This window comes from Portunus trituberculatus, chromosome 23, assembly GCF_017591435.1.
Source record: "Portunus trituberculatus isolate SZX2019 chromosome 23, ASM1759143v1, whole genome shotgun sequence".
NCBI lineage: Eukaryota > Metazoa > Arthropoda > Malacostraca > Decapoda > Portunidae > Portunus > Portunus trituberculatus.
The window spans coordinates 9,527,270-9,551,657 of record NC_059277.1 but is presented as its reverse complement, the minus strand read 5'-3'; the positions used below and the strand labels follow the sequence as shown (position 1 = coordinate 9,551,657).

At 42.6% G+C, this 24,388-nt stretch overlaps 1 protein-coding gene across 2 annotated transcripts in view; it reads right to left on the bottom strand.

Moving 5' to 3' along the window:
- The window catches only part of LOC123507750 (dipeptidase 1-like), a 146,215-nt gene that overhangs the window by 66,589 nt on the left and 55,238 nt on the right, over positions 1-24,388 (bottom strand). For both annotated transcript variants that reach the window (XM_045260921.1, XM_045260923.1), the window contains exon 2: positions 1,126-1,646. In XM_045260921.1, coding sequence (XP_045116856.1) covers positions 1,126-1,536 — 411 coding nt within the window. In that variant the 5' untranslated portion in view covers positions 1,537-1,646. The remainder of the gene's footprint in view (positions 1-1,125; positions 1,647-24,388) is intronic.

The following is a 24,388-nucleotide window of genomic DNA, read 5'->3' as shown; positions in this document are numbered from 1 at the left end:
TCGTAATATTGATGTAGCCTTTTATTTACATTTTTCTGTGTTTTCTGTATATGCTACGACTACGATTCTCTCTCTCTCTCTCTCTCTCTCTCTCTCTCTCTCTCTCTCTCTCTCTCCACGGTTTCCTACAATGCCTGCCTCTGTGGACCGGAGTTTCTCATGGCGACGTCTTTTCATGGTGTTTCTGCCGCCAACGTTCTCCACTTTCCTGCTGCTTTTGCCCAGTCACAATAGGTGGATGTGGTCAGTGTGGGTGGGTGAGTGGTCAGGGAGGTGATAGTGTTGTGGGGTGAAATAATGATGGTGGTGATTGTGATAGTTCAAAGGGTCACAAGAATTGGTTATATTCTACTACTACCACCACCACTACTACTACTACTACTACTACTACTACTGTATCACAACTAACACAGCTCCGGATCATCTCTCCACGTTCATCGCCCCGCCATCGGAAGGGGCTCGCCACTGCCTTCCCTAATCCCGGGTATTGATGGCGTCGCCGCGGGCAGTAAATGCTAGCCATAAAAAAAGAGCAATATGAAAAGATCATTTGTTCATTTGGCTGTATTACATTTCCCACACGATTGACGTTGACATTTACATAAAGGCTACGCGATGCTTTTAATTATTTTGCGCTACAACGAGTCCACTGATTGGAACGTGACGGTCTGATTCTTCCTTAATTGTTTTCATGTTATGTTGCAAGTCCCGTTGATTAAAATTTGAGCTCATGCCTTTATTGTTTGTTGGGGTGTAAGTGATGACGTGTGGCGAGGCCTGCCTGGCGTGTTGTCACCTTTAGAGTGTATAAATAGATAACTCCGTGTGGCGCTCCTAAAGCGGGCGTCGGATGGCAGTCCCGGGGCGCGGGGGCGGCGCCGCCACGCCACGAGGGAAATCACCCTAAAACACTCCTGACGCTGTGTGTGTGTGTGTGTGTGTGTGTGTGTGTGTGTGTGTGTGTGTGTGTGAGAGAGAGAGAGAGAGAGAGAGAGAGAGAGAGAGAGAGAGAGAGAGAGAGAGAGAGAGAGAGAGAGAGAGAGAGAGAGAGATACGGGCGACCGGATGGACAGACGTAGGCTATGGACGGACAGACAGACAGACAGCCAACACTAGGCCACCTACCGATGAGTGGTGCGATGCGCTCCTGGTCCGCACGTTCCCGAAGCCCATGTGGTTGCAGGTGCAGCGGCAGGTCCTGAGGTGCTCCTCCAGGTCCGGCGGGAGGGAGGGCAGCAGGGGGTCGAGGGGTCCCAGGCCCGTCTCCGCGGTGCCGCTGCACAAGGTCACCGAAACACTCTGGGATGATCCCGCCCCGCGCCCGCGCCCGTCGCTCCAGGGGGTCACGGCGCGTCCGTAGGCCGGCCTAGAGGGCGTGGCGCCGCACACTTCCACGTTGTAACGGGAGGTGTGCGGGGCGGGGCGTTCCTGGTCACAGTAAGACGCGCCTCCGCAGGCAAGCGGCTGGCACGCCTGGTTATGCTGGTGCTGCTCCTGCTGCTCTCCCTTCATGCAGAAGCTGCGGCTGCGGCGCATCCCGGAGGCAGCCACAGCTACCCGGACACCGCCGCCCGCCGCCGCCGCCAGCCTGGCCGCTGCACGCGTGCCGATCCCTCCATCACACGCCTTCCCCAGCTCAACGTGATCTGAAGTTCGTGTACAAAAAAACACCCATAAACATAAAAGAACGTACAGGTCGCAGCGCAGCGTGACAAACAGCAGGAGAGGGGGCGAGGTGCGGGACGCGGGGGTGTGAACTGCGTCAGGGGAATGTCTTGGTCGCCGCGCGGGGCCTCCTGACCCACTGACCTGAAACACCTTAAAGCTACAGACCTGCTTGGCCTCCTCACGCCGCTAAGGGACGCCGCCCCCGACAATAAACAAGCCCTTAGTTCCTCATCTGCATATCTGATTCCCGTGGGAAACACGGTGAAATCAACAGTAAACTCCGGTGTTTACGAGACGCTTGCCACGCCCCGCACGGCTGAGACAGAAGCAGGCAGGCTCGTTGAGGGAGGCGCTGTGCAACACATTCCCTAACAAGAGTGAGGCACAGAGCGTCTGGTGAGGTGAGCACTGGAGGTGAGAAATAGACCCGTTTCAGAGAATGGTGTTGAGCACGCTGAGGAAAATGTTTTGACAAGCGACTTGTAGACAGACTGAGGAGGGAGAGAGGCAGCCAGGGATGAAGAGTGGTAGAAAGGAGAGGTGGAAGAAAAGAGAGACGAGGATGAACAGAGATGGAAGGAGAGAACAGATACAAATGATAACACAACCCTGACAGGTGAGTGGAAAGACATGCCAGACAGTACAGGTGTGAGGTTGGGGCGATGGGTGGCAGGTGAAAGCAAGGGCGCCCAGACCACCCGCCCAGTGTCAGCTAATGTTAGCACCTGCATTATACTGTTTACAAATACCAGCTGCTGCTCCACTGGGCGAGCGGGGATGGGGCACGCTCTGTAAATATTCTGAGGTAAGTGTGAGGTGTCAGGTCTTATCTTTCGGGCAGCGCTGCCTCTTGAGCCTCGCGCCCCTCAAGATTGAACTATCACTGACGCTCTTGACTGCAGAGAGCCAGGGTGATGCCTCCACCAAGGAGCGTCTGATAACACTGGCACTGCTTTACGATGTATAGTTGTGGGCACAAGTTGAAAAACACACACTCTCACTACCATTGTGTTTCATATCTTCCACTCAATCTTAAATCCCTCAATCTGCTGACACTATCCTTGCAGAACCTGACCACTCATAGATTCTTGGTCGATCAAAGGACTTCACACTGAGGAACATGCTAAACACAGTGGCGGCCAGCGTGGCGTGTTGCCGGACCCATGGCCGTCACTTTAACCCAGGCACTGTTGAACTAAATTGCCGCACTCGATTAGAGGCCATTTCTATGCAGCTTTTATTTGAGGAACAGAGTTACGGTTCCACTTAGAGATCCGGGCAACGCGGGCCTCATTGCAAACCAGGAGCAGAACACGCCGCTGGAATAGTAAACTGGTCAACCAGATCTCAGCATCTTTATAGTGTTTGAAAAAAAAGGAAAAAAAAAAAAAGGAAAACCAATTATCAGGCCAATTTCAGCAAGGCAATACTGATAACACTCACAGGAGGAGCGTCAGCACACCTTCAGGTACACGATTTTTACTAATTAACGTTTTTGTTGGAACAGATATATCATTCGCAATTTGATCTATTTTTTGTAGGGAAGAAATGAGAAAAAAAAAGAAAAAAAAAATGCAGGAGAGTTTCGAGAACAACACGTGAGAACAGCAGGCACTTACTAGTAGCGGAGGCCACACACTGCAGCACAAGAGGGAGTGAAGGAAGAGACTGGCAGGACTGGCAAAGAATCAAAAGAATCATATGTAACACGGAACCGAAGTAAGAAGTAAAGTCACAATCTTCCACTTTTCACATTACTCCCATAGAATTCCTCCCTCCATCACATCTTTCTTGGCAGCCCTAATAAATTTTGGTACAAGAGTTTATATATTGTTACTGAACGTGGAAATGCACACACACGCACACGCACACACACACACACACACACACACACACACACACACACACACACACAGAAACGTGGCTCCTGTCCTTACTCCATTTACACTAACAAGCTGCCAAAGTTTTCACACGGTTCTTTTTGCTAAACGTGTGCTTTTTTTTTTTTTTTTTCCTCCTTCCTCCGTGAAAATATTCCATCGTAGTTTGGATGGAGGCGTTTGAAGCGTTAAGGTAATTGAGTGTTCATATTTCAAGCTTTCTTTTTTTAGGTGGAGTTACAATCATAGGTAAAAAAAAAAAAAAGGAGGAAAAATAGATAGGTGAATAACACTAGATAGGTGACATAACAATAAGGGTTAGTGATACAGAGAGATTGGTAAAAATGGAGTTGAAATTACAGACATTAGTATACATAGAAAGACAGACATACAGACGGACAAACTATTGGTTCCTGATGAAATTTTAGATGGAAATAGATACAAAGGCAGATAGGAGAAAAAAGAGAAAGGAAAACAGTGGAGGCTATTGACAGGAAGATGGAAATGGAAAGCTATATCGATGAACGTGGTGTGGAGAACTGACAGAGATGGAGAGAAAGGCGTAAGTCCGTAGATAAATAGATGGAAAAGGGTGTATCATAATCTCTCTCTCTCTCTCTCTCTCTCTCTCTCTCTCTCTCTCACATGACTTACGGTGACCACCCGGGGACGGGAAGGCAACTAATTTATGAAGCAGGGGAACAAGGACGCGAGAACAACAACAATAACAAACGCTCCAGCTGCTCATCTGTTTTCTATTACTTCTCGACCAACTCCTTCCCTCGACGCTGCTCCATGTTCCCTCCCCCTTCATTCTACCTTACCGTCCGTGACTATTGTTTCTAAGCCTCTCGCTGCCTCACCTCGTTGAATGTCCGTGTCTTTAATGATAGTTTAGTGAAGTAGGAAGTCAGTAAGAAAATGTATCCATGCAAACTCGAGTGATAATTTCCGTGGCTTTGAAATAAAAGTCCTGAGAGAACAAAAGGACGTGTATCTGACGCATATTCCTAATAATTTGTCAAGATGGCGGCTAAGGTAAAGTTTAACAGAGCAGCAGCCAACCGCCACAACGTGAAGATTGCGGACTAACTTACTAAGAGAAATAATTCAGATTTACGCCACCGTTATAAAAAAAAAAGAGGTGTTTATTGTCTTAGAGGGATGCGACACCTCAAAGCCGCTGAATCAAGACATGCCAGCTTCACACCAGCTGTCTCCTCGCGCCGCGGCTCCCCAGATCCAACAAGCCAGCACCAGGAAGCCAAGTATTTTTTTTTCCTCGGCCACAACAGATTTCAGGGATGGCCGAAGAACCTAAGGATTTATGTGAGGTGGAAACATCATCCCAGAACCCCACACAACACCACGCCGCCGTCCAGCCACATCCGCTACTAGTCGCCGCTCAGAGAAACACAGCTGGCCCTTAGAATCAAACAGACGCTACACTTGTGATCACTTCACCAACTGGAGACTAGGAAAAATAGACACGGTGAGCAGATTCCCAGCACTATCACGGACAAAATACAGGTGAAGGGAAGGAACACATAGATAGTATACGGGGTGGTTCAGAACACCAGGCTTCACTTCCGGGAGAAATCAGACATTCTTTCCCTTCTTTCAGCCCTTCACCAGTCGCTGCCCGCCACCATCGCCCTCAAAAGACCACTAGCTGTCTCCCGCCAACATCCCACGCGACACCCAGAAGGAAGGCTGAAGAAAAACTCGTATGGTGATCATAACAAGTCATTAAAAGAAACAAAAAAAATGAAAAAGGTTGATGAGAGGAGAGCGAGAACCAAAAAATAAGATAGGACATTGAGAGGAGGAAGGAAAAAATCAAGGGAGCGTGTAATCAAATCATTAGAAGAACGTGATGCTCTCTCTCTCTCTCTCTCTCTCTCTGATTCAGCGTCAGATGTCAGATAAGAAGAGTCCTTTTTAGTCTTCCTAACTTCTTCCTGTGATCAATGAGACGATTTTCTTCCTCCTCTTCCTCTTCCTCCTCCACCACCACCTCCCTAATCCCTCTTTTTTTTTTCCCTCCTCTCCATCTTCGTCATCCTGTCTCTTATACAATCGCCATTATCTTCTCATTCTCTTTTCCCATCTTCATGTTATTCCTCATCATCTTCTCTTCTTCTTTCTTTTCCAGTCTACCTTCATATTTTCCTTTTCATTATATTCTTATTCTTAATCTCCATCGCTTCTATTATGATCACCTCTTTCTTATTCAATTTTCTTTCTTTGTTTTTATTCTTCTTTTCCTCATCCTTTTCATCTTTTCCGTCTGTTTTTCTATCATAAGTTCTTGTTTTTGTTGTTCCTTTCTTATTCCTGATCTTCTCTGTTTCGGTTCTTTTTATCTATGTTTTCCGCTTCTTTCTCATTTTTTTTTCCTTTTTTACCATTTTTTCTCCTTTCTATTATTCCTTGGTTTTTCTCTTCCTTCTCCTTCACCTTTCCCTCCTACACCATCCTAATTCTCCTTCTTATTTTACTTTCCTTCCTCCTTACCACCCTCCCTCCCTTCTCCTCCACCTCATCCTCTTCCTCCTCCTTCTCCTCACCTCCTCCCTCCTCCTCCTCCTCCTCCAACAAACATGGCGTCCACCTTCCCGAACATCAACATTACGAGAAGAAATAAAACTATCCCGGATCTTATTACCGATTCGAGGCCGAGGAACCCTTTGAATTATGCATCTGAACCCTCACCTGTGTCACCTGTCCAGCGCAGCGCACTCACCTGTCCCCTCCCCACGCACCGGCCAGCCTTACTCCTTGCCCCCTTGTCCCATTTCCCTTCCTTCAACTGAAACCGCAAAGCAAATGTTCTGAGTATGAGATGTGTCACGAACGAGGAGGAGGAGGAAGAGGAGGAGGAGGAGGAGAAGGAGGAAGAGATATAGAAGTAGAAGAAGGAGGAGGAGGAGGAGGAGGAGGAAAGGAAGGAAAAGAAAAAGAATAATAAGAATAAGAGGAGGAAGAACAAGAGGAAGAAGCAGAAGCAGAAAAAAAAGAAGAAAAAGAAGAAGTAAAAGAAGAATAAAAAGAGAAGGAAGAATGGGAAGAAGAAAGTGGAAAAGAAGAATAAAAAGAAAAGGAAAAGATGATCATGAAGAAGAGCAAGAACAAGAAAAACAACAACAACAACAACAACAACAACAAACGAAAGAAAGAAAGAGGACAAAGAGGAAGAGAAGGATGATGATGATGAGGAGGAGAACAAGAAAGATGAAAATCAAGAAAAAAAAGAGAAAAGAAGAAGCCAAAAGTAAAGAGGAAGAACAATGAAAAAGATATGAAGAATTGATGGTAGTAAACAAATTGGATGATAACTGAAGGAGAGGAAGGAGAGGAAGAAGAAGAGGAGAGGGAGGGGGAGGAAAGAGAGACCATGAAAGGTTCTTTTAAGTGCAAATATGAGAAGTAGGAGACGAGAAAAGGAATGCAAAAGAAGGACGAAAGAGAATGAGTAAAGATATGGAAAATAGGAACAAGGAAAACAAAATAAGGATAAAATCAAGTAAACAAGAGACAGAGAGAGAGAGAGAAAAAAAGAGAATCACAACAAATAAAACAAGACGAAAAGAAAAGTCTCCAAATCTTTTACTGCTAATTTCTTTGAGGAGGAGGAAGAGGAGGAAGAAGAGGAGGAGGAGGAGGAAGAGGAGTAGAAGTAAAAGGGAGAGAAATTCCTCTTTCCCCCCCCGTTGGTCGAAACAAAGATTTCTTCCCTCCAAGGACAGAAGGTATTAGTTCCCGCCAAAAGGTTCGACGCTAATTGAAGCTTTACGATAACTTCTTTGGAGGTTTGTCTTTTGTTCTTTTTATTTCATCCTTTCTTCTTCTTTTTCGGCGAAGGTTTTGGTGAGTAAGTCCATTGACGTCGAGGCAGAAGCTGACGCCATGAGGAACCAGGAATATCGATCTGACGAAGGAGAGAACGCAAACTCCATATTTACAAATGTTTCTTCTAACACGACGCAGAAAAAGTCGTAGTTTTCAAGGATGTTTTCATTATTGTTCGAGGAAGAGAAGAGGAGAGAAAGAGGATGAGGAGGAGGAGGAGGAGGAGGAGGAGGAGGAGGAGGAGGAGGAGAGAGGAAAAAGAGAGGGAGGGAATGAAAAAATTGTACAGATAAGATAGAAAATACTTAAATAAAAATACTAATTCTATTAAGCAACTCAAGAAAAAAAAAAAAAGAAATGCAAATGATCTCAAAATAAACTGAAAAGTCCAGTACAATACAAGTGTCCTTCTATTTCTCTCCTTTCCTCCTTCACTATCTCATTCCTTCTTCCTCTTTCCTCCTCCTCTTGCTCCTCCTCCTCTCCTCTCCTCTTCCTCGTTCGTGCTTGCGTCCAATTTCTCGTGCTCGGCCTCCAAATAGAATGTTACACCTTCAATTTCTGAAGCGATAGAAGCACCTCCAACGAAATGGAGCGAGGCGAGGAGGAGGAGGAGGAGGAGGAGGAGGAGGAGGAGGAGGAGGAGGAGGAAGAGGAGGAAGCGAATGTAAAGGAAAAGTTTAAAAGATCTCTTACCACTACTGCTTCTATCACTACTACTATTAATACTACTACCACTACTACTACAATTTCTACTACTACTGCTACTACTACTACTACTGCTACTACTATTACCACTACTACTACAATTTCTATCACTACTGCTACTACTACTACTACTATTACTACCAATACTGCGCTGCTGCTGTTATTATTACTACTAAAAAACAACGTTGATTCAATAAAAACCATGTTGCTACTATCCAGAACGGCTGTCGACGCAAAATTAACTCACTGGCAACACAACTCTCTCTCTCTCTCTCTCTCTCTCTCTCTGGTGTTGATCACAAATTTATCATTGTTCATTATTTCAGTACAGTCATTGCGCCACACGCCTCTCTTCGCCTTCAACATTTCTCTCACTCACTCATTCATCTATTTCGCTTTTAATATTGACTCACTTTCTCACGGATTTCATTTCATTCTTCTAAATGTTAAAGCTATTCCGACTTTCTTCATTATCTATCTAAATAAAATAAGTAACAATTGGAAAAGAAAAGGAGAAAATGACAATGAGGAGTAGGATGAAGGAGAAAGAGGATGATGATAAATGAAAAAGAGGAAAAATAGAAAAAAAAGAGCCGTAGCAAAGACGATTCCTGGAAACTACATAGGATTGGATTACAAAATGAAGAAAGATGATCATATACTCTCAGCACTCACAAAACCCTTCCCTTCGCGCCACGGAGGAGGGAGAGGAAGACAAAAAGGAGAAAGGCGGATCAAGAGAAGAAAAACAGAAATAAAGAAGACAGACAAGTGAAATAATTATGACGTAGCAGGGTAGACAGGTAAGGTAAATCAAGGCAAGGCAAGGTAAGGCAAGGTAAGGTAACGTAGTCAAGGTAAGGCAAGGCAAGGTAAGGCAAGGTAAGGTAAGGCAGGGCAGGGTAAGACAAGGCAGGGTGAGACAAGGCAGGGCAAAGCAAGGTGAGCCAAGGCGAGCCAAGGTAAGGTAACGTAGATCGGGTGGCACTGTTTCCGGGTCGTAGTTTCAAGATTACGTTTTGGTGGAGTTGGCAAAGTTAGTTGACGAATGTGACAAGTTGCTTTGGTCCTGTGTGTGTGTGTGTGTGTGTGTGTGTGTGTGTGTGTGTGTGTGTGTGTGTGTGTGTGTGTGTGTGTGTGTGTGTGTGTGTGTGTGTGTGTGTGTGTGACAGGGACGAATGGAAGGACAGAAAGACAAACAGAAATACAGACAGACAAATGAATCACACACAAACAGGATATAGAGAGGAGCAAAGAAACATACACAGTGATACACGAGGAAACACAAAACTTAAGAAGAGAAGAGGGAAAAATAAAACACGTGATATACAAAAGAAGAAGGAGGAGAAGGAGGAGGAGGAGGAGAAGGAGGAGGAGGAGGAGGAGGAGCAGGAGGAGGAAAAGGAGGAGGAGGATGAAGAGGACGAGGAGGAGAAGGTGAAGGAGGAGGAAAGATAAATTAAATAAAGACACAAGAAATATATGATGAAAAATAATAAAAAGAAATGCAAGGCATAATTTTAAAGAATAGAAAATTATATAAAACAACAATATATTAAAAAAAAAAAAAAACAGAAGAAAAACGCAAATACGCAAAATGTCAACAGAGAGAGAGAGAGAGAGAGAGAGAGAGAGAGAGAGAGAGAGAGAGAGAGAGAGAGAGAGAGAGAGAGAGAGAGAGAGAGAGAGAGAGAGACATATATATGGGCTAAAAGAAAATGGGATATAACCTAAAAATATCAAAGAGGGTAACTGAGGTAAAAAAATGAAAGAAATGTAGAAGAAAAAAACAACAACAACTAATAACCAGGAAAAATAAGGCGAGGTGGCAGCAAAGAGATCTAGGTGAGTAATTTGGTGCAGGAGGGATTGGTGAGTCTCCAGGCCACGACCGGAAGCCAGACAGGTGAGGGGGAAAATGAGGAAGTCGAGAGAGAGAAGGGGAAAAAAAAGTGAGGACTGGAAGAAGCCACTCAGAAACTTAATAAAAGGAAGGAAAACATACCAGTGGGAATTAAATGTGGGGATGGAATGACTGGCTTACTGCTGCTCCTTCTGCCGCCACCACCACCAAAACCACCACCACCACCACCACCAAAACCACCAGCACCACCAACACCACCACTCTTGCTTCTAGAACTACTATTATTTCTACTACTACTACTACTACTACTACTACTACAGTCTGTCTACTGTAAAGTGGCTCCTGGGTCTCAGTTTGAATGGTTGGGAATGCGTGGTTGTCAGATCTTGAGGAAAACCATGGGCTATCCTTGCAATAAGTGCGTTGATCAACAGAAAACAAGTATTATTCACATCAAATCAATTACGTTATCAATAAGCTACAATGCGCCGTGGTACAGTGGAACCATGCGTGCTTTGGGGTCCGAGGGGTCTCCAAGCGCACGGGTTCGAATCCTGTCCACGGTCCGAGTGCAGGTTTGGCTTCCTAGCGAGTGGGCTTTGAGATAGGAGGTATCCCCAAAAAGTATCCCCTTTTAGCCAATAAATTCCCGTGAAAAGCCCACATGGTATAAATAAAAAGAAAAAAAAAAATCCAGGAGCCATTTTAGAGTAGACAGACTATACTACTAATACTACAACGACCACTAACATCTCGACTACCACACACACATTTCTCATCTCCAACTCCTTTCTCTTTTCCTTCTCCTTCTCCTTCTACCTCCTATCTTCCTTTTTTTTGTCCTTTTATGTCCTTATCTCCTGTTCCTCCTCTTTCTTTTCTCTCCTCATCTTCTTTTCTCTTCAGCTTTTTTCCTTTCTGCATTCTCTCTCTCTCTCTCTCTCTCTCTCTCTCTCTCTCTCTCTCTCTCTCCCAAAAGTTCCGCTGAGTAAGAGAGGCACAAATGTTGACTTTCTTAAACGTCCAAAGTAAGAAAGTTCATAGGAAAGGTCAGCTGTATAAGTCACGAAGCTTCGTTCTTATAGCCACGAAACTCATCACTCTTTCACACACACACACACACACACACACACGAGAGATGATACGTAAGGTCACCTATATTGAAAAAAATAATAGTGAATAAATAAGAAAAGGTTGAAGTAATAAGGAAAAATGAGAATAAACTATAGAGAAAAGAAAGTGAGACAGGAATAAAGAAGAAAATGTGTAGTCAGCGAACCTAATCAGAAAATTTATAAGCGTATGAAACTACTATAAATTCTTAAAGCCATATATAACAGAAGAAAACCGAGAATGGACACGTGAAAATAAATGAAAGAAAATAAACACAATAAATTATAAAAGAAGGCAACGCAAATATAAAAAAATAGAATAAGTAAAAGGAAAAATTAAAAAAGAAAAATGAAAATGAACACATGAAAATAAATAAACAAAATAATTAATAAAAGACAGAAACATAAATAAAAAAATAGAATAACTGAAAGAAAAGAAATAAATACATACTTTCCCTCAAAAAAAAAAAAAAAAAGAAATAAAAAAATAAAGAAGATTATGAAAGATGAGAAAACATTAGATGAGATTCACGGGTATAAATAACAAACCACAATAAAGATCACGCAAAGGAAAGTCTGATGAATGGAGTGAATGAGAAGGAAGCGTGGTGGACTTAATAAAGGAGGACAGCTGATAAACGTAGAGTGACACTGAGCCCTTGAAGACAGTGCTAAATTAGTCTTACCGGTCTAATGATATCTAACTACCGAATCTCTCTCTCTCTCTCTCTCTCTCTCTCTCTCTCTCTCTCGTAATTCTTGTAATGACCCAAGAATTCTAACTATGCTTCTGTTTCAAACTTTTTCTTGGTTTAAATTCCTCTTACCCTCTCACCATTGCTCTCTCTCTCTCTCTCTCTCTCTCTCTCTCTCTCTCTCTCTTTTACCGTGACCCTAATCTCCTTTCTCCTCATCTCTCTCTCTCTCTCTCTCTCTCTCTCTCTCTCTCTCTCTCTCACCATTACTGGGAAGCAAAAATATGTTACAATAACGATAATACTAATAACAAGTTTACGTGATGGAAAGAAGAAAAGGAGGAGGAGGAGGAGGAGGAGGAGGAGGAGGAGGAGGAGGAGGAGGAGAAAAAGAAGAAGAAAAAGGAGGAAGGAGAATAAAAAGATTCGTTGTAAAGTTTGTACAGAAGAGATTAGATAGAAAGGAAAAAAAACTAAATAGAGAGAGAGAAAGAGAGAGAGAGAGAGAGAGAGAGAGAGAGAGAGAGAGAGAGAGAGAGAGAGAGAGAGAGAGAGAGAGAGAGAGAGAGAGGAAGATAAAAGACTTGCTTCTTATCTCTTTCTCTTTCTCCTAGTCCTTTGATCCGAGGAAAGGGCGGTCATTGCCTCAGAAGAGAAGAAAATGAAGAATATAAAGGGGATTGTGTCTAGATCTACGAGTTTATTGTTGGGACTTGTACAATGGGGAGTTTTGAGGCGCCTTGGCTGTGTTTGTTTAGCCAAGCGTGTCACGAACGAGAGAACTGTCCTGACGGTGGTGGTGGTGGTAGTGGTGGTGGTGGTGGTGGTAGTGTTTTCGTGTTATTACTGTTGTTACTGTTTTTTCTATGATATTCTCCATGATTTTGTTATTTTTGTTATTTTTCATTGTCATTTTATAGATGCTGTTGTCATTACCGTAGTCTTATGGAAATGTGATGTTTTGAGATATGGAATGTAAAAGTCTAAGGGGACACACACACACACACACACACACACACACACACACACACACACACACACACACTCACTCTCTCTCTCTCTCTCTCTCTCACTGTTTGTCTGTCTGTCTATCTATCTATCTATTTATCTATCTAATCTCCTATCACACAGACACACACACAGATACATAGATAGATAGACATGTTTCTTGACCACTAAATCACATCACATAGGCAATTTCATGTTGGCAAAGTACACGTAGTCCATGGTATCACATTGCAAATAAATAAATAGGTGGTCCTACTGTCATTATCAGACACACACACACACACACACACACACACACACACACACACACACACAATATATATATAACAGCAACAATTCAATATTTCTCATAGGTAAAAAAAAACTACTCCCAAAAAATAACTAATGAAAATAAATCAAAATAAATAGATAAATAAGAGGAAGCCACAGCCAAAAGCTAATAAAACACTGAACAATATCAAAGTACAGTACATCCAAACCCTTTAATTACAGCAGATCAATGGCTACAATAAAAAAACATCCTGTAAAACGAAAATAAAAGTAGAAATAAAAGACTAAACCAGTAAAAGTTTCTCCCTTAGACAATTAATTTCCTGCATTCAATTAATTACTTTAATGAAACGAGTGAAGGTACAGAATTACTACACGAACCACGCCGCCCATTTTCTACGCGTTTTCTTTGATAGTGAGTCTGGCACAAAGCAGCGGTAACTCAAGAGATTCGGACTCCACACGTCTGATCTCAATTAATCCACACGAAACACGCTCATTAACTGGCGCACTAAATCTTCATTCGCACGAAATTAATCCCAAGAAGAACAATGCGATTACTATGGAAGGAGAAGAAGAAGAAGAAGAAGAAGAAGAAGAAGAAGAAGAAGCTGATGAAATACGATAAAAACTGAAAATTAATAAAGAAAAATGAGAAGAAAGGTTGAAATTTTTGTAGGTGGAAAGTACGAAAGGATAAGATAAATAGATGAGTGATGAAATAGAATGAAAACTGAAAATTAACAAGGAATATTAAAAAAAACGTAAAAAAATTTGTAGGTGGAAAGGATGAAGGGATAAGATGAATAGGGATGTAGGCAAAATTGAGGTGAAATGAAGTGAGAGTAATTAATTTCTACAGTAGGCTTAACTAATCCATCCGTGGAAAATATTAAACGTAAAAGCTTCAGAGAGAGAGAGAGAGAGAGAGAGAGAGAGAGAGAGAGAGAGAGAGAGAGAGAGAGAGAGAGAGAGAGAGAATCGTATAAGAAAGAAAATGATAGTGAACACAGCGAGAGAAGTATAAAAAAGTAATTGATAGTGAACACACCGAGAAGGAAAAAAAAAAGTATAAAAATGAAATTCACAGTGAACATTTGAGAGAGAGAGAGAGAGAGAGAGAGAGAGAGAGAGAGAGAGAGAGAGAGAGAGAGAGAGAGAGAGAGAGAGAGAAAACCCGTATAAGAAAGCGATAATGAACCAGCTCAAGAACACGGAGAGAGAAGCGTAGTAACAAGCAGCAGTGTATTAGGGAGGGGTGAGGGAAGGCGCGGGGTGCAGCAGAGATACAGCTCCCGCCTCACCTGCACTGCGGCGAGAGATGGCAGGTGTTGAGCTTATCACGCACCTGTGCACCTAATAATTGATGACACTACAACGATCCAAGGTGTAATGCTGCTCTCTCTCTCTCTCTCTCTCTCTCTCTCTCTCTCTCTCTCTCTTCACGCAAGGAGAAAAGCAAGTTTGTTTATAAAATGGATGGTAAATTTAATAACAGATGGATGGTAAATTTAATAACAGAGAGAGAGAGAGAGAGAGAGAGAGAGAGAGAGAGAGAGAGAGAGAGAGAGAGAGAGAGAGAGAGAGAGAGTAGTAGTATTAATCTCATTCACATTCATAGAGTTATTAAACATTTGCAAGTCTCCCTAGCGTACTGAAACACGAAGATAAGAGGAATAGGAGGAGGAGGAGGAGGAGGAGGAGGAGGAGGAGGAGGAAAGGAGGAGTGTGTGTGTGTGTGTGTGTGTGTGTGTGTGTGTGTAGAATGATTAGCCATGTTTCATTTTTAATCACGATAGGTTACGTGCATCTCTCTCTCTCTCTCTCTCTCTCTCTCTCTCTCTCTCTCTCTCGTTCAAATACCCAGTCACACTCGCCACTAATCATCATCACAAACACGACCATCACTTCTTAATCACTTGCTAATCACCACCTTTGCTGATTAGTGAGCCATCGTATACGGAACTAATTAAAAGCCAACACTTGGGCCTTACCTGCAGCGTCTTCCCGGCAATTTCCTTTAAACACGTAGCGGCACACCTGAGCTTCTGATCTACAGGTGTGCATGACTTCACAACACCTGCGCCGCGAGGGATAAACCACCTACCGCTTCTCACACATTTGCAGGTGACTGAAGGAAAATTAACCACGAGATGAGTTGGAATTAATGCGAAGATCAAAGTTTTCATCCTCTCTCTCTCTCTCTCTCTCTCTCTCTCTCTCTCTCTCTCTCTCTCTCTCTCTCTCTCTCTCTCTCTGTGTGTGTGTGTGTGTATTGTTATTGTTCTTTCCTTTTCTTTGTTATATGTATCATCATCATTATTCCTCACCCCCCACATCTCTCTCTCTCTCTCTTTCTTAAAAAATATCATCTTAACCCTACCTTCTTCTAGCCCTCCTCTTCCTCCTCCTCCTCCTCCTCCTCCTCCTCCTCCTCCTCCTCCTCCTCCTCCTCCTCCTCCTCCTCCTCATTCATTCACTCACCCTCCTGTCCCACTTTTTGTTTCCTCCCCCATCTATCTTTTTTAGCTGCACAATTTTTTTTTCTTCTTATTTTCCTCTCCCCCCTCCTCTCCCGACTGTGCCTCTTCCCTGCCGTGTGTCTCCTGGCCAGTTCCCAAGTCAGTGTGCCAAGGCCCTCACGTAAATCCTTCGCAATTTGCCATGTCAGCGAACAATTAATCGCCGCGGGAAGTGTTGGCAGGCGATAAGTTGATGCCGGATTAGTGATAACCTGGTGGCGGATTAAAAGGTCTCGCGTCTTACTACAAGATTTTAAAGAGTAATTGATAGTCCCCCCGTGAGGATTTTGGTGGTGGTTTGTTCCTTATAGCTTAGTTCTTTGTGTCTGTTTGTCTTGTCTATTTGTTCTCTCTCTCTCTCTCTCTCTCTCTCTCTCTTTCTAATGGTTTGAGTGATGTACAGAAACAGATTCCTTTCCATTCATCTTTTTTTTTTTTTCCTGTTTCCTTTTGCGTCCCTTCATATCTAATACTTCATTCCAATTGCTCTCTCTCTCTCTCTCTCTCTCTCTCTCTCTCTCTCTCTCTCTCTCTCTCTGTGGGTGCGTGAGTGGCGACAATAGCTCGTGCAGTGTGTGTGGTGGGTTAGTAGGCAATGTGTCTTCCGCAGCATGGCGTGTGGTAACCAGCGAGGAACCACTGCGAGTATCTCTCTCTCTCTCTCTCTCTCTCTCTCTCTCTCTCGTTTCCTTTATGGTTATTATTTGATTTGTTCTCCCCCTTTTGATCTCCTACCATTATTTTTCACTTAATTCCACCTATTTCCTCCATCCTCCTCCTCCTCCTCCTCCTCTCCTCTCATTCTATACGTCTTCTTTCTCATTTTTCCTCTCCATCTCTTCTCATTCCTTTCACTCTACAGTATCTCCTTTTATTTTCTCAATTTTCTAACCTTTCTTCCAACCTCCCGTTCTATTTTTCTCACCCCCCTATTCTCTTCCGTTCATTGCTTAATCTTTCCTTCCTTCCGGTATCCCCATGTCTCTCTCTTTCTCCCTCTCCCTCTCTCTTCCCCTCACTAAGCGTCACCGTCACCATTACTTGCGCACATTTAGAAGAAAGGCTGGAAGTTTACGTTACATATGCACTGGTTCACACATACTATTTTTCCTTTTATTTTCTTTTTTCTTTTATTTCTACTTTTTATGTCTAGGGTTCGTTCTCTCTCTCTCTCTCTCTCTCTCTCTCTCTCTCTCTCTCTCTCTCTCTCTCTCTCTCAGACATACACACAAACAGATAGACGAAGGCAAAACCAAAGACAAGAACACAAGGAGACAAATAAATAACAGACAAACGAACAAACACAGGCAAACTGACAAGAAAAGACTAAAAGAAGAAAAAAAGAAAATAAATCCAAAACAAGAGAGAGAGAGAGAGAGAGAGAGAGAGAGAGAGAGAGAGAGAGAGAGAGAGAGAGAGAGAGAGAGAGAGAGACAAAAGACATTGTAAAACTCCATTCTTCCATGTTTAAAATCGATTACCTGGAAACACCTGAGACTAGGCGGGAGATTTCCTTAATTACTGGACGAGACTCAAGTTACCTGGCCAATTTGTCTTTCGTTCCTGCCGTCCACAAGTTCCTCTCCACCCCCGCCCCCTGAAGCGGTACAGCTAAAGGTTAATTGATTAGTAAGAACCTGTTACTAACTTTCCCTTTCCCCCTTTCACCCTTTCACCATCACTCTAAGGGAACACGAGAGCAGTAGGTAAGAGGTTCCAATTTACAGCAACAAAGGAGTAAGAACACTTATCGATTGGGGTGTGTAATTGTTATAGTCTTTGTTGAAGCCCACTCATGCTACGCCTTCAAGAGTCTTGGGAGGGAAACACACAGGAACACAAAGGCAGTACAGGCAGTGAACCAACTCTTAGCCAGTTCCAAAATGCGATGAGCGACGCTTGTGATTTATAGTGACAGGTGGAGGATGGGAGAGAGAGAGAGAGAGAGAGAGAGAGAGAGAGAGAGAGAGAGAGAGAGAGAGAGAGAGAGAGAGAGAGAGAGAGAGAGAGAGAGAGAGAGAGAGAGAGAGAGAGAGAGAGAGAGAGAGAGAGAGAGAGAGAGAGAGAGAGAGAGTTTTTAGATCTTACACTTCCGTCTCTTCTTCTCTTGTTCCTCCTTCTACTCCTTTTTCTCCTCCTCCTATTACTACTACTGCTGCTTCTCATCTCTCCAATCTCCATTTACTCAAAAGGACTAGATTATGTAAGGAAACATATTTCTCTCTTATTTAATTTCTTCTTTTTGTTCCCTTTCACTTTGAAATACTTCACTCAAATTGCTCTCTCTCTCTCTCTCTCTCTCTCTCTCTCTCTCAGTGGGTGTCTGTGGATGGGTGGTCGCTTCTATACTCTTGTTTACTAACAGAGCCACGCCTCACACACCCGCTGGGCTTCATTCACTCTGGCGGCGCAGCGGGGGAGTACAGCGGGCAGGCATAGCGGGGGCTCTCAGGGGTGACAAAGGACGGGTAGTAGCAGGGGCAGGGTTGACAGGGAACACGCGAGAAGGGAATGGTTGGCAGAGAAGACAAGTGACATAGTTGATGGAAGGGTTGGGAAGGAAATGGTGGCGATGATTTAAAGGGAAGAAATGGGTGGATAAAGGTAGTGGAGTTTCTGATGGGTAATGGAAGAGATTGAAAGACTGGCAGGATTGGTTGAAAGGTTGACAGGGAAGTTGATGGAGGCTGTAAATGATGGTGGCATGATAGTGACACTGTTTTAACCGCTTCAGTACCATGACGCGTTTTCATATTCGTTCTGCTTACTATTTGGCGATTTCATATTGCCTCAGAAACTTATGTAGGGATTAGAATAGTGATGACTCTGGCCATCAATCTTCTGACCTCCAATAGACTCTTCCTAATGTAAATAAAATGGTCTAATTGTACACAAAACTCATGGATCGAGAAGCATCTCAGTACTAAAGAGGTGGAGACATGGGAATGATTCCAAGAGAAGTGACACGATTGATGATAAAAGGATTGAAAGGCTGACATGAGCTGATGAAATAAATGATACATGATGGAAAGAAAAAAACGAGTATATAAGAATGATAGTGGCATGATAGTGACATTTTAGTAAGGAAAAAAATGAAGGGATTATTGCAAGAGAAGTGACACGGTTGATAATGAAAGGACTGAAAGGCTGACAGGAACTGATAAATAGGAGTCGATAAGAATAGTGGATAAGCTGACAACGATAATGAACGAAGATAACTGCTGTATGGATGACAGAGGACAATAATAATGGAAAGATGGACAGAACTAAGGGCAAGTTTACGTAATGACTGCCAGGTAACTCCAAGACCCAACAGGTGTACTGGACAGACCGTATCAGGTGACAGGTAAGGCAATGTCAGGTGTTGTGAAGTGCAAGATCTGACAGGTGAACTCAACGAGGCTCAGAAGCGACGAGGGGAGTGAGGAGGTGACGTGTTACCGAAGAGAAGAACTGAATTGGGGAATGAATTAGTTAACAGTTCAGCGAGTCAGAGAGAGAGAGAGAGAGAGAGAGAGAGAGAGAGAGAGAGAGAGAGAGAGAGAGAGAGAGAGAGAGAGAGAGAGAGAGAGAGAGAGAGAGAGAGAGAGAGAGAGAGAGAGAGACTCACGAACCGCCGACAAGTGAGTAAGGAAAACAATCAGCAAAGAGACTCACAATCCAATGCTGCAAAACACAAACCGAAGCTAAAAACACCAACACAACACACGCGTATAATGTTCACACACCAAAGTTTGCCGCCCACACGACAAGGAATCCAAACTCTTTAAAAGAAATCGAACTCCTTATAAAAAAAGAGAGAGAAAAAACACACACACACCTAAAGCAGAATATCCAAACCAAAGACCTGCCAAGCTTCACACACACACACACACACACACACACACACACACACACACACACACACACACACACACACACACACACACAGAGCTAAAGAGACGCCCAACTAAATCTGTTAATTATGGCGCGCTGGAAAAACATCATCAACAACAACAACAACAACAACAACAACAACAACTAAAACACTATATTACATTTCAGCGATAAATGTAACTCACTTTATCCAGAATGAATTAAAATAAAATGGGAAAAAAAGAATAGAGTAAATAAATAAGAGAGAGAGAGAGAGAGAGAGAGAGAGAGAGAGAGAGAGAGAGAGAGAGAGAGAGAGAGAGAGAGAGAGAGAGAGAGAGAGATTCCAAACACATCATTTTCCTCCCAGGTGATAACAATAAGGGGGGAAAACACTCCCAATACCCCAACCTTTTCAGACTGCGAGGGGAAAAAAAAAGGAAGTTATTTAGTTTCCACAGCAGGAAGGGAAAAAAAAGACCTGAGGAAGGGAAGGTGGAGAGTCCCGCCGCTAGGAAGACCCCGACGTTAACTGCAGCAGGAAAGGGAGACACCACTTGCTCTGATTACTGCACCACCACCACCATCGCCACCAGCACCGCCACCTTCAGGAGGAGGAGGAGGAGGAGGAGGAGGAGGAGAGAGAAAAACGACGACGAAGATAAAGTATTTTGACACCTGTGACGTGACCTTTTGAAGAGAGAGAGAGAGAGAGAGAGAGAGAGAGAGAGAGAGAGAGAGAGAGAGAGAGAGAGAGAGAGAGAGAGAGAGAGAGAGAGAGAGAGAGAGAGAGAGAGAGAGAGAGAGAGAGAGAGAGAGAGAGAGAGAGAGAGAGAGAGAGAGAGAGAGAGAAGCAAAAAAAAGAGGGACAAGTGAACATAAATAGACAAAATATATCAAGAGGAAGAAGAAGAAGAAGAAGAAGAAGAAGAAGAAGAAGAAGAAGAAGAAGAAAAGAAGAAGAAGAAAAAGAAGAAAGAAGAAGAAGAAGAAGAAGAAGAAGAAGAAGAAGAAGAAGAAGAAGAAGAAGAAGAAGACGAAAAAGAAGACGGAAGAAGAAGAAGAAGAAGAAGAAGAAGAAGAAGAAGAAGAAGAAGAAGAAGAAGAAGAAGAAGAAGAAGAAGAAGAAAAAAAAAAGAAGAAAAACAAAGAAGAAAAAGACGAAGAAGAAGAACAACAAGGACAAGAAGAAGACCAACAACAACAAGGACAAGAAGAAGAAGAAGAACAACAACAACAACAACAACAACAACAACAAGAAAAACACTACATCTACCACTAAAACCACCACCACCATCACCACTACCACTACCACCACCACCACCACCACCACCTCCCAGCACGCACCATCAAAGCAGGTAATGGCGTCAGTTCAGGTGTTACAAGATACATTTCGAGGCTCAGAGATTGCCAGGCGAGTGAGTAGCAATGCAGGTGTTTGTGAAGTCCCTGGAGCGTGGCGGCGCGGCGGGGCAAACAGGTGCGATTTCCAATACAAGGCGAGGAGGAGGGCGCCCGCAAACACTGCCGCGCCTGTCCTCACTCACCATGGAGGGGAGTATTTGGTTCTGGGACAATATCACGAGTCTTTTGAAGCTTAAGGTGTAAGTTAAGTGTTGTGGGAACGATTTGTATATCTTTTGGTTTCTTATCTTTGTTTTTTTTTTTTAAGTCTTGATTAGATAAAAGAAAAATAAATCACACGAGTAGATAGAAATTAGGAGTGTTTTGAAGTTTTAGGTGTAAGTTAAGTGTTGTGGGAAAGATTTGAATATTTTTCTAGTTTCTTTTGTGGGTATATTTTCTTATTCGTCTTTTTTAGGCAATAATAAGAAAAAAAAAAGATTCATATGAGTGGATAAAACTAAGGAGTGTAAGTTAAGTGTTGTGGGAACGATTTTATTACTTTTTTTTATGTTCTTTTCTAACATAGATTTTTTTCTTAGTCCTGATTAGATAATAAAAAAAAGATTCATATGAGTAGATCGAAATTAGGAGTGTTTTGAAGCTTTTAGGTGTAAGTTAAGTGTTGTGGGAGCGATTATATATATTTTTAGTTTCTTTCCTTTGTGGGGATTTTTTTCTTATTCGTCTTATTTAGATTACAATAATAATAATAAAAAACCGATTCATATGAGTGGATAAAGATTAGAAGTGTAAGTTAAGTGTTGTGGTAAAGATTTCATTACTTTTTTTTTGTTTCTTTTTCTGACGTGGATTTTTTTTCTTAGTCCTGATTAGATAATAAAAAAAGACTAACATGAGTAAATAGAAATGAAAAGTCTTTGAATCTCCGCGAGGCGTGTATTAAGTGTTGAGGAAATGATTGTTTTTTTTTTTCTTTTAGTTTCTTTCTGTGGTGTTTGTTTTCTTAGTCTTGATTTGAAAATAAGAAAAAAAATCATATGAATAGACAGAAATTAGAAGTGTTGTAAATCTTTAGGAGGTGTAAGTTAAATGCTGTTGGAGACATTTCTTTTATTTTCTTTTTCAGTTTCTTTTTCTGGTGGGATTTTTTCTTATTCTCGATTAGATAACAAGAAAAAAATAACATGAGTAGATAGAACGTACAGAAAAAAGTATAAGTCTACACTGTGTGAGAGGAAAGAACCACGATTTATTTCCCTTCTTTATCGATAATACGATTTCATGAATACCGGGAATCATCACCAGAATAAATTAAAAGAGAAAAAAAAAAAACCCACAAACAAATATTCTCTCATACCAACTTTCCTAGTATTAAAATCGTGGAAACTTGGAATAACTTTACTACCGATACGAGACTCTTTGAACATAGGCAGAAATACTACCAACAGTGCCGTAAACTAGGAACTTAATAGAGAGCAGGGATTGGAGGATAAAACCACATCTTCTATTGGTATTCGTGTGCTGGAGATACCGTGGAAACTCAGCATCATTCAAGACGGAAATACTTCGGGAGAAACTTTTGTATGTAAATGATAAGGATAAAGATAATTGTTTATGGAATACGAGAGAGAGAGAGAGAGAGAGAGAGAGAGAGAGAGAGAGAGAGAGAGAGAGAGAGAGAGAGAGAGAGAGAGAGAGAGAGAGAGAGAGAGAGAGAGAGAGAGAGAGAGAGAGATACACAAACGAGAAAAAAAATGAGAATAAGAGTGAGGTTTGACAGGAAGGAAAACGTTGTTTGACTCCCATGTAAGGAACACGCGTAATAAAGAGAGACACTCGAATAATGCACCACTGAAACTGCAAAATCCAAAGAGAGAGAGAGAGAGAGAGAGAGAGAGAGAGAGAGAGAGAGAGAGAGAGAGTAAACGATGTCTGAGGTACGCAGGAACGATCAGAAGCCACTTGGAGATGGAATCGAATGGGTAAACACGGCCCCTAATAACACCAAGGTGGAGGGGATGCAGTGGGTGGGTGGCGCGTGCACTGTGGTGGAGGGGCCGAGGACTGGGTGGGGAGCGTGCAGTGTGGTGGAGCGGCTCCCTCTCCTCTCCTCCTGAAAACTCAGGTTTATGACTCGCTTTCATTGTTTTACTCGGAGCACTAAAGGAAAAGTGGCATTCTTCCCGCAGTTTAAAGAAGAGGTTTCGCGGTATTTCATTGTTAAGATGGTGTTTTGTGATCTCTTATAGAATGAAGCGTTGTGTTCTTATGTAAGTCAATTGTTCAATTAAAAATATCAATGTAGTAGAAAAGGATAAATATGAGTAGCAAAGTGGATACTAAAATAGCGATTCTTTATCAAACCCTAAAGGAGGAGGTGTTAATAAAGTAAAGTTAAGAAAATACAGTTTTAGACGTGAAATGTTGCTTAATGAGTTTCTTTTTTACAAACGACTTTCCGTACTAAATGACTGATATGCGTGACCAAGATGGGGAAACACTCGTCTAGAAATTATTATCACTGAAAACATAAACGACTGCATTAAAGCAATACATAATTCCTAGTTGGCAAGCTTTTCGTACACTGAAGGGCGAAGTATCACACACACCTATACAAATAAGTTCAAGTGTTCACGATCTATTAAGTAATAAACTGAAAAACCTCCATCAGCTTTCTAACATCTCTTTTGCCTTGCCGCCGCCAGCCACCACCACCACTGCCCCGCTGCTGTGAGTGGTGCAAGAGGCGCAGCACACAAGGAAACAGACGCAGGATCAGGTGACAGACGTGGGTGGGATGGCTTGGAAGGGACGAGGAAGCGACGCAAAACAACAACCCTCACAGACACTTAACCCCTTCAATACTATGACGCGTTTCCATATTCATTCTGCTATTTGGTGATTTTATACAGCTTCAGAAACTATTGTGGGGGACTGAGATAGTAAAGACTGTGGCCATTAATCTTCTGACCTCCATAGACCCTTCCAAATGTCAATAAAATGGTCTAATCATACACAAATCTTAAGGTAAAAATGTGTTCCAGTGTTGAAGAAGTTAAATGGCCTCGAGTAGACAGCATGAGAACTATTTTAAACTCATGCAATTAACACACCTACAGAAATAACCTTCTCATTAGTTCCCACCACCACCACCACTACCGCCATCAACACTTCCAGCAGACAATCATAAAAATACACAACGAACTAATTAAAAGACAAATTTAGCACGGCAGCCACGTGTCGAACAGAGATTGTGAGACTTTCCAGAATGCTCCAATGACCACAAAGCCAATGAGTCAAAATACCTAACGAGTGAGGAAAGTAATTACACCTTGATGTCATTTGGCAAATAGGCGAATCATGAGAGAGAGAGAGAGAGAGAGAGAGAGAGAGAGAGAGAGAGAGAGAGAGAGAGAGAGAGAGAGAGAGAGAGAGAGAGAGAGAGAGAGAGAGAGAGAGAGAGAGAGAGAGAGAGTATATCACACTCCTTACTCCTCACCACCAGTTGGGATTACATCTGATATATAATTACTCTTATGAATCAGGGCCACTTGAGGTAATGTAAGGCTAAGATGATAATTTGTAG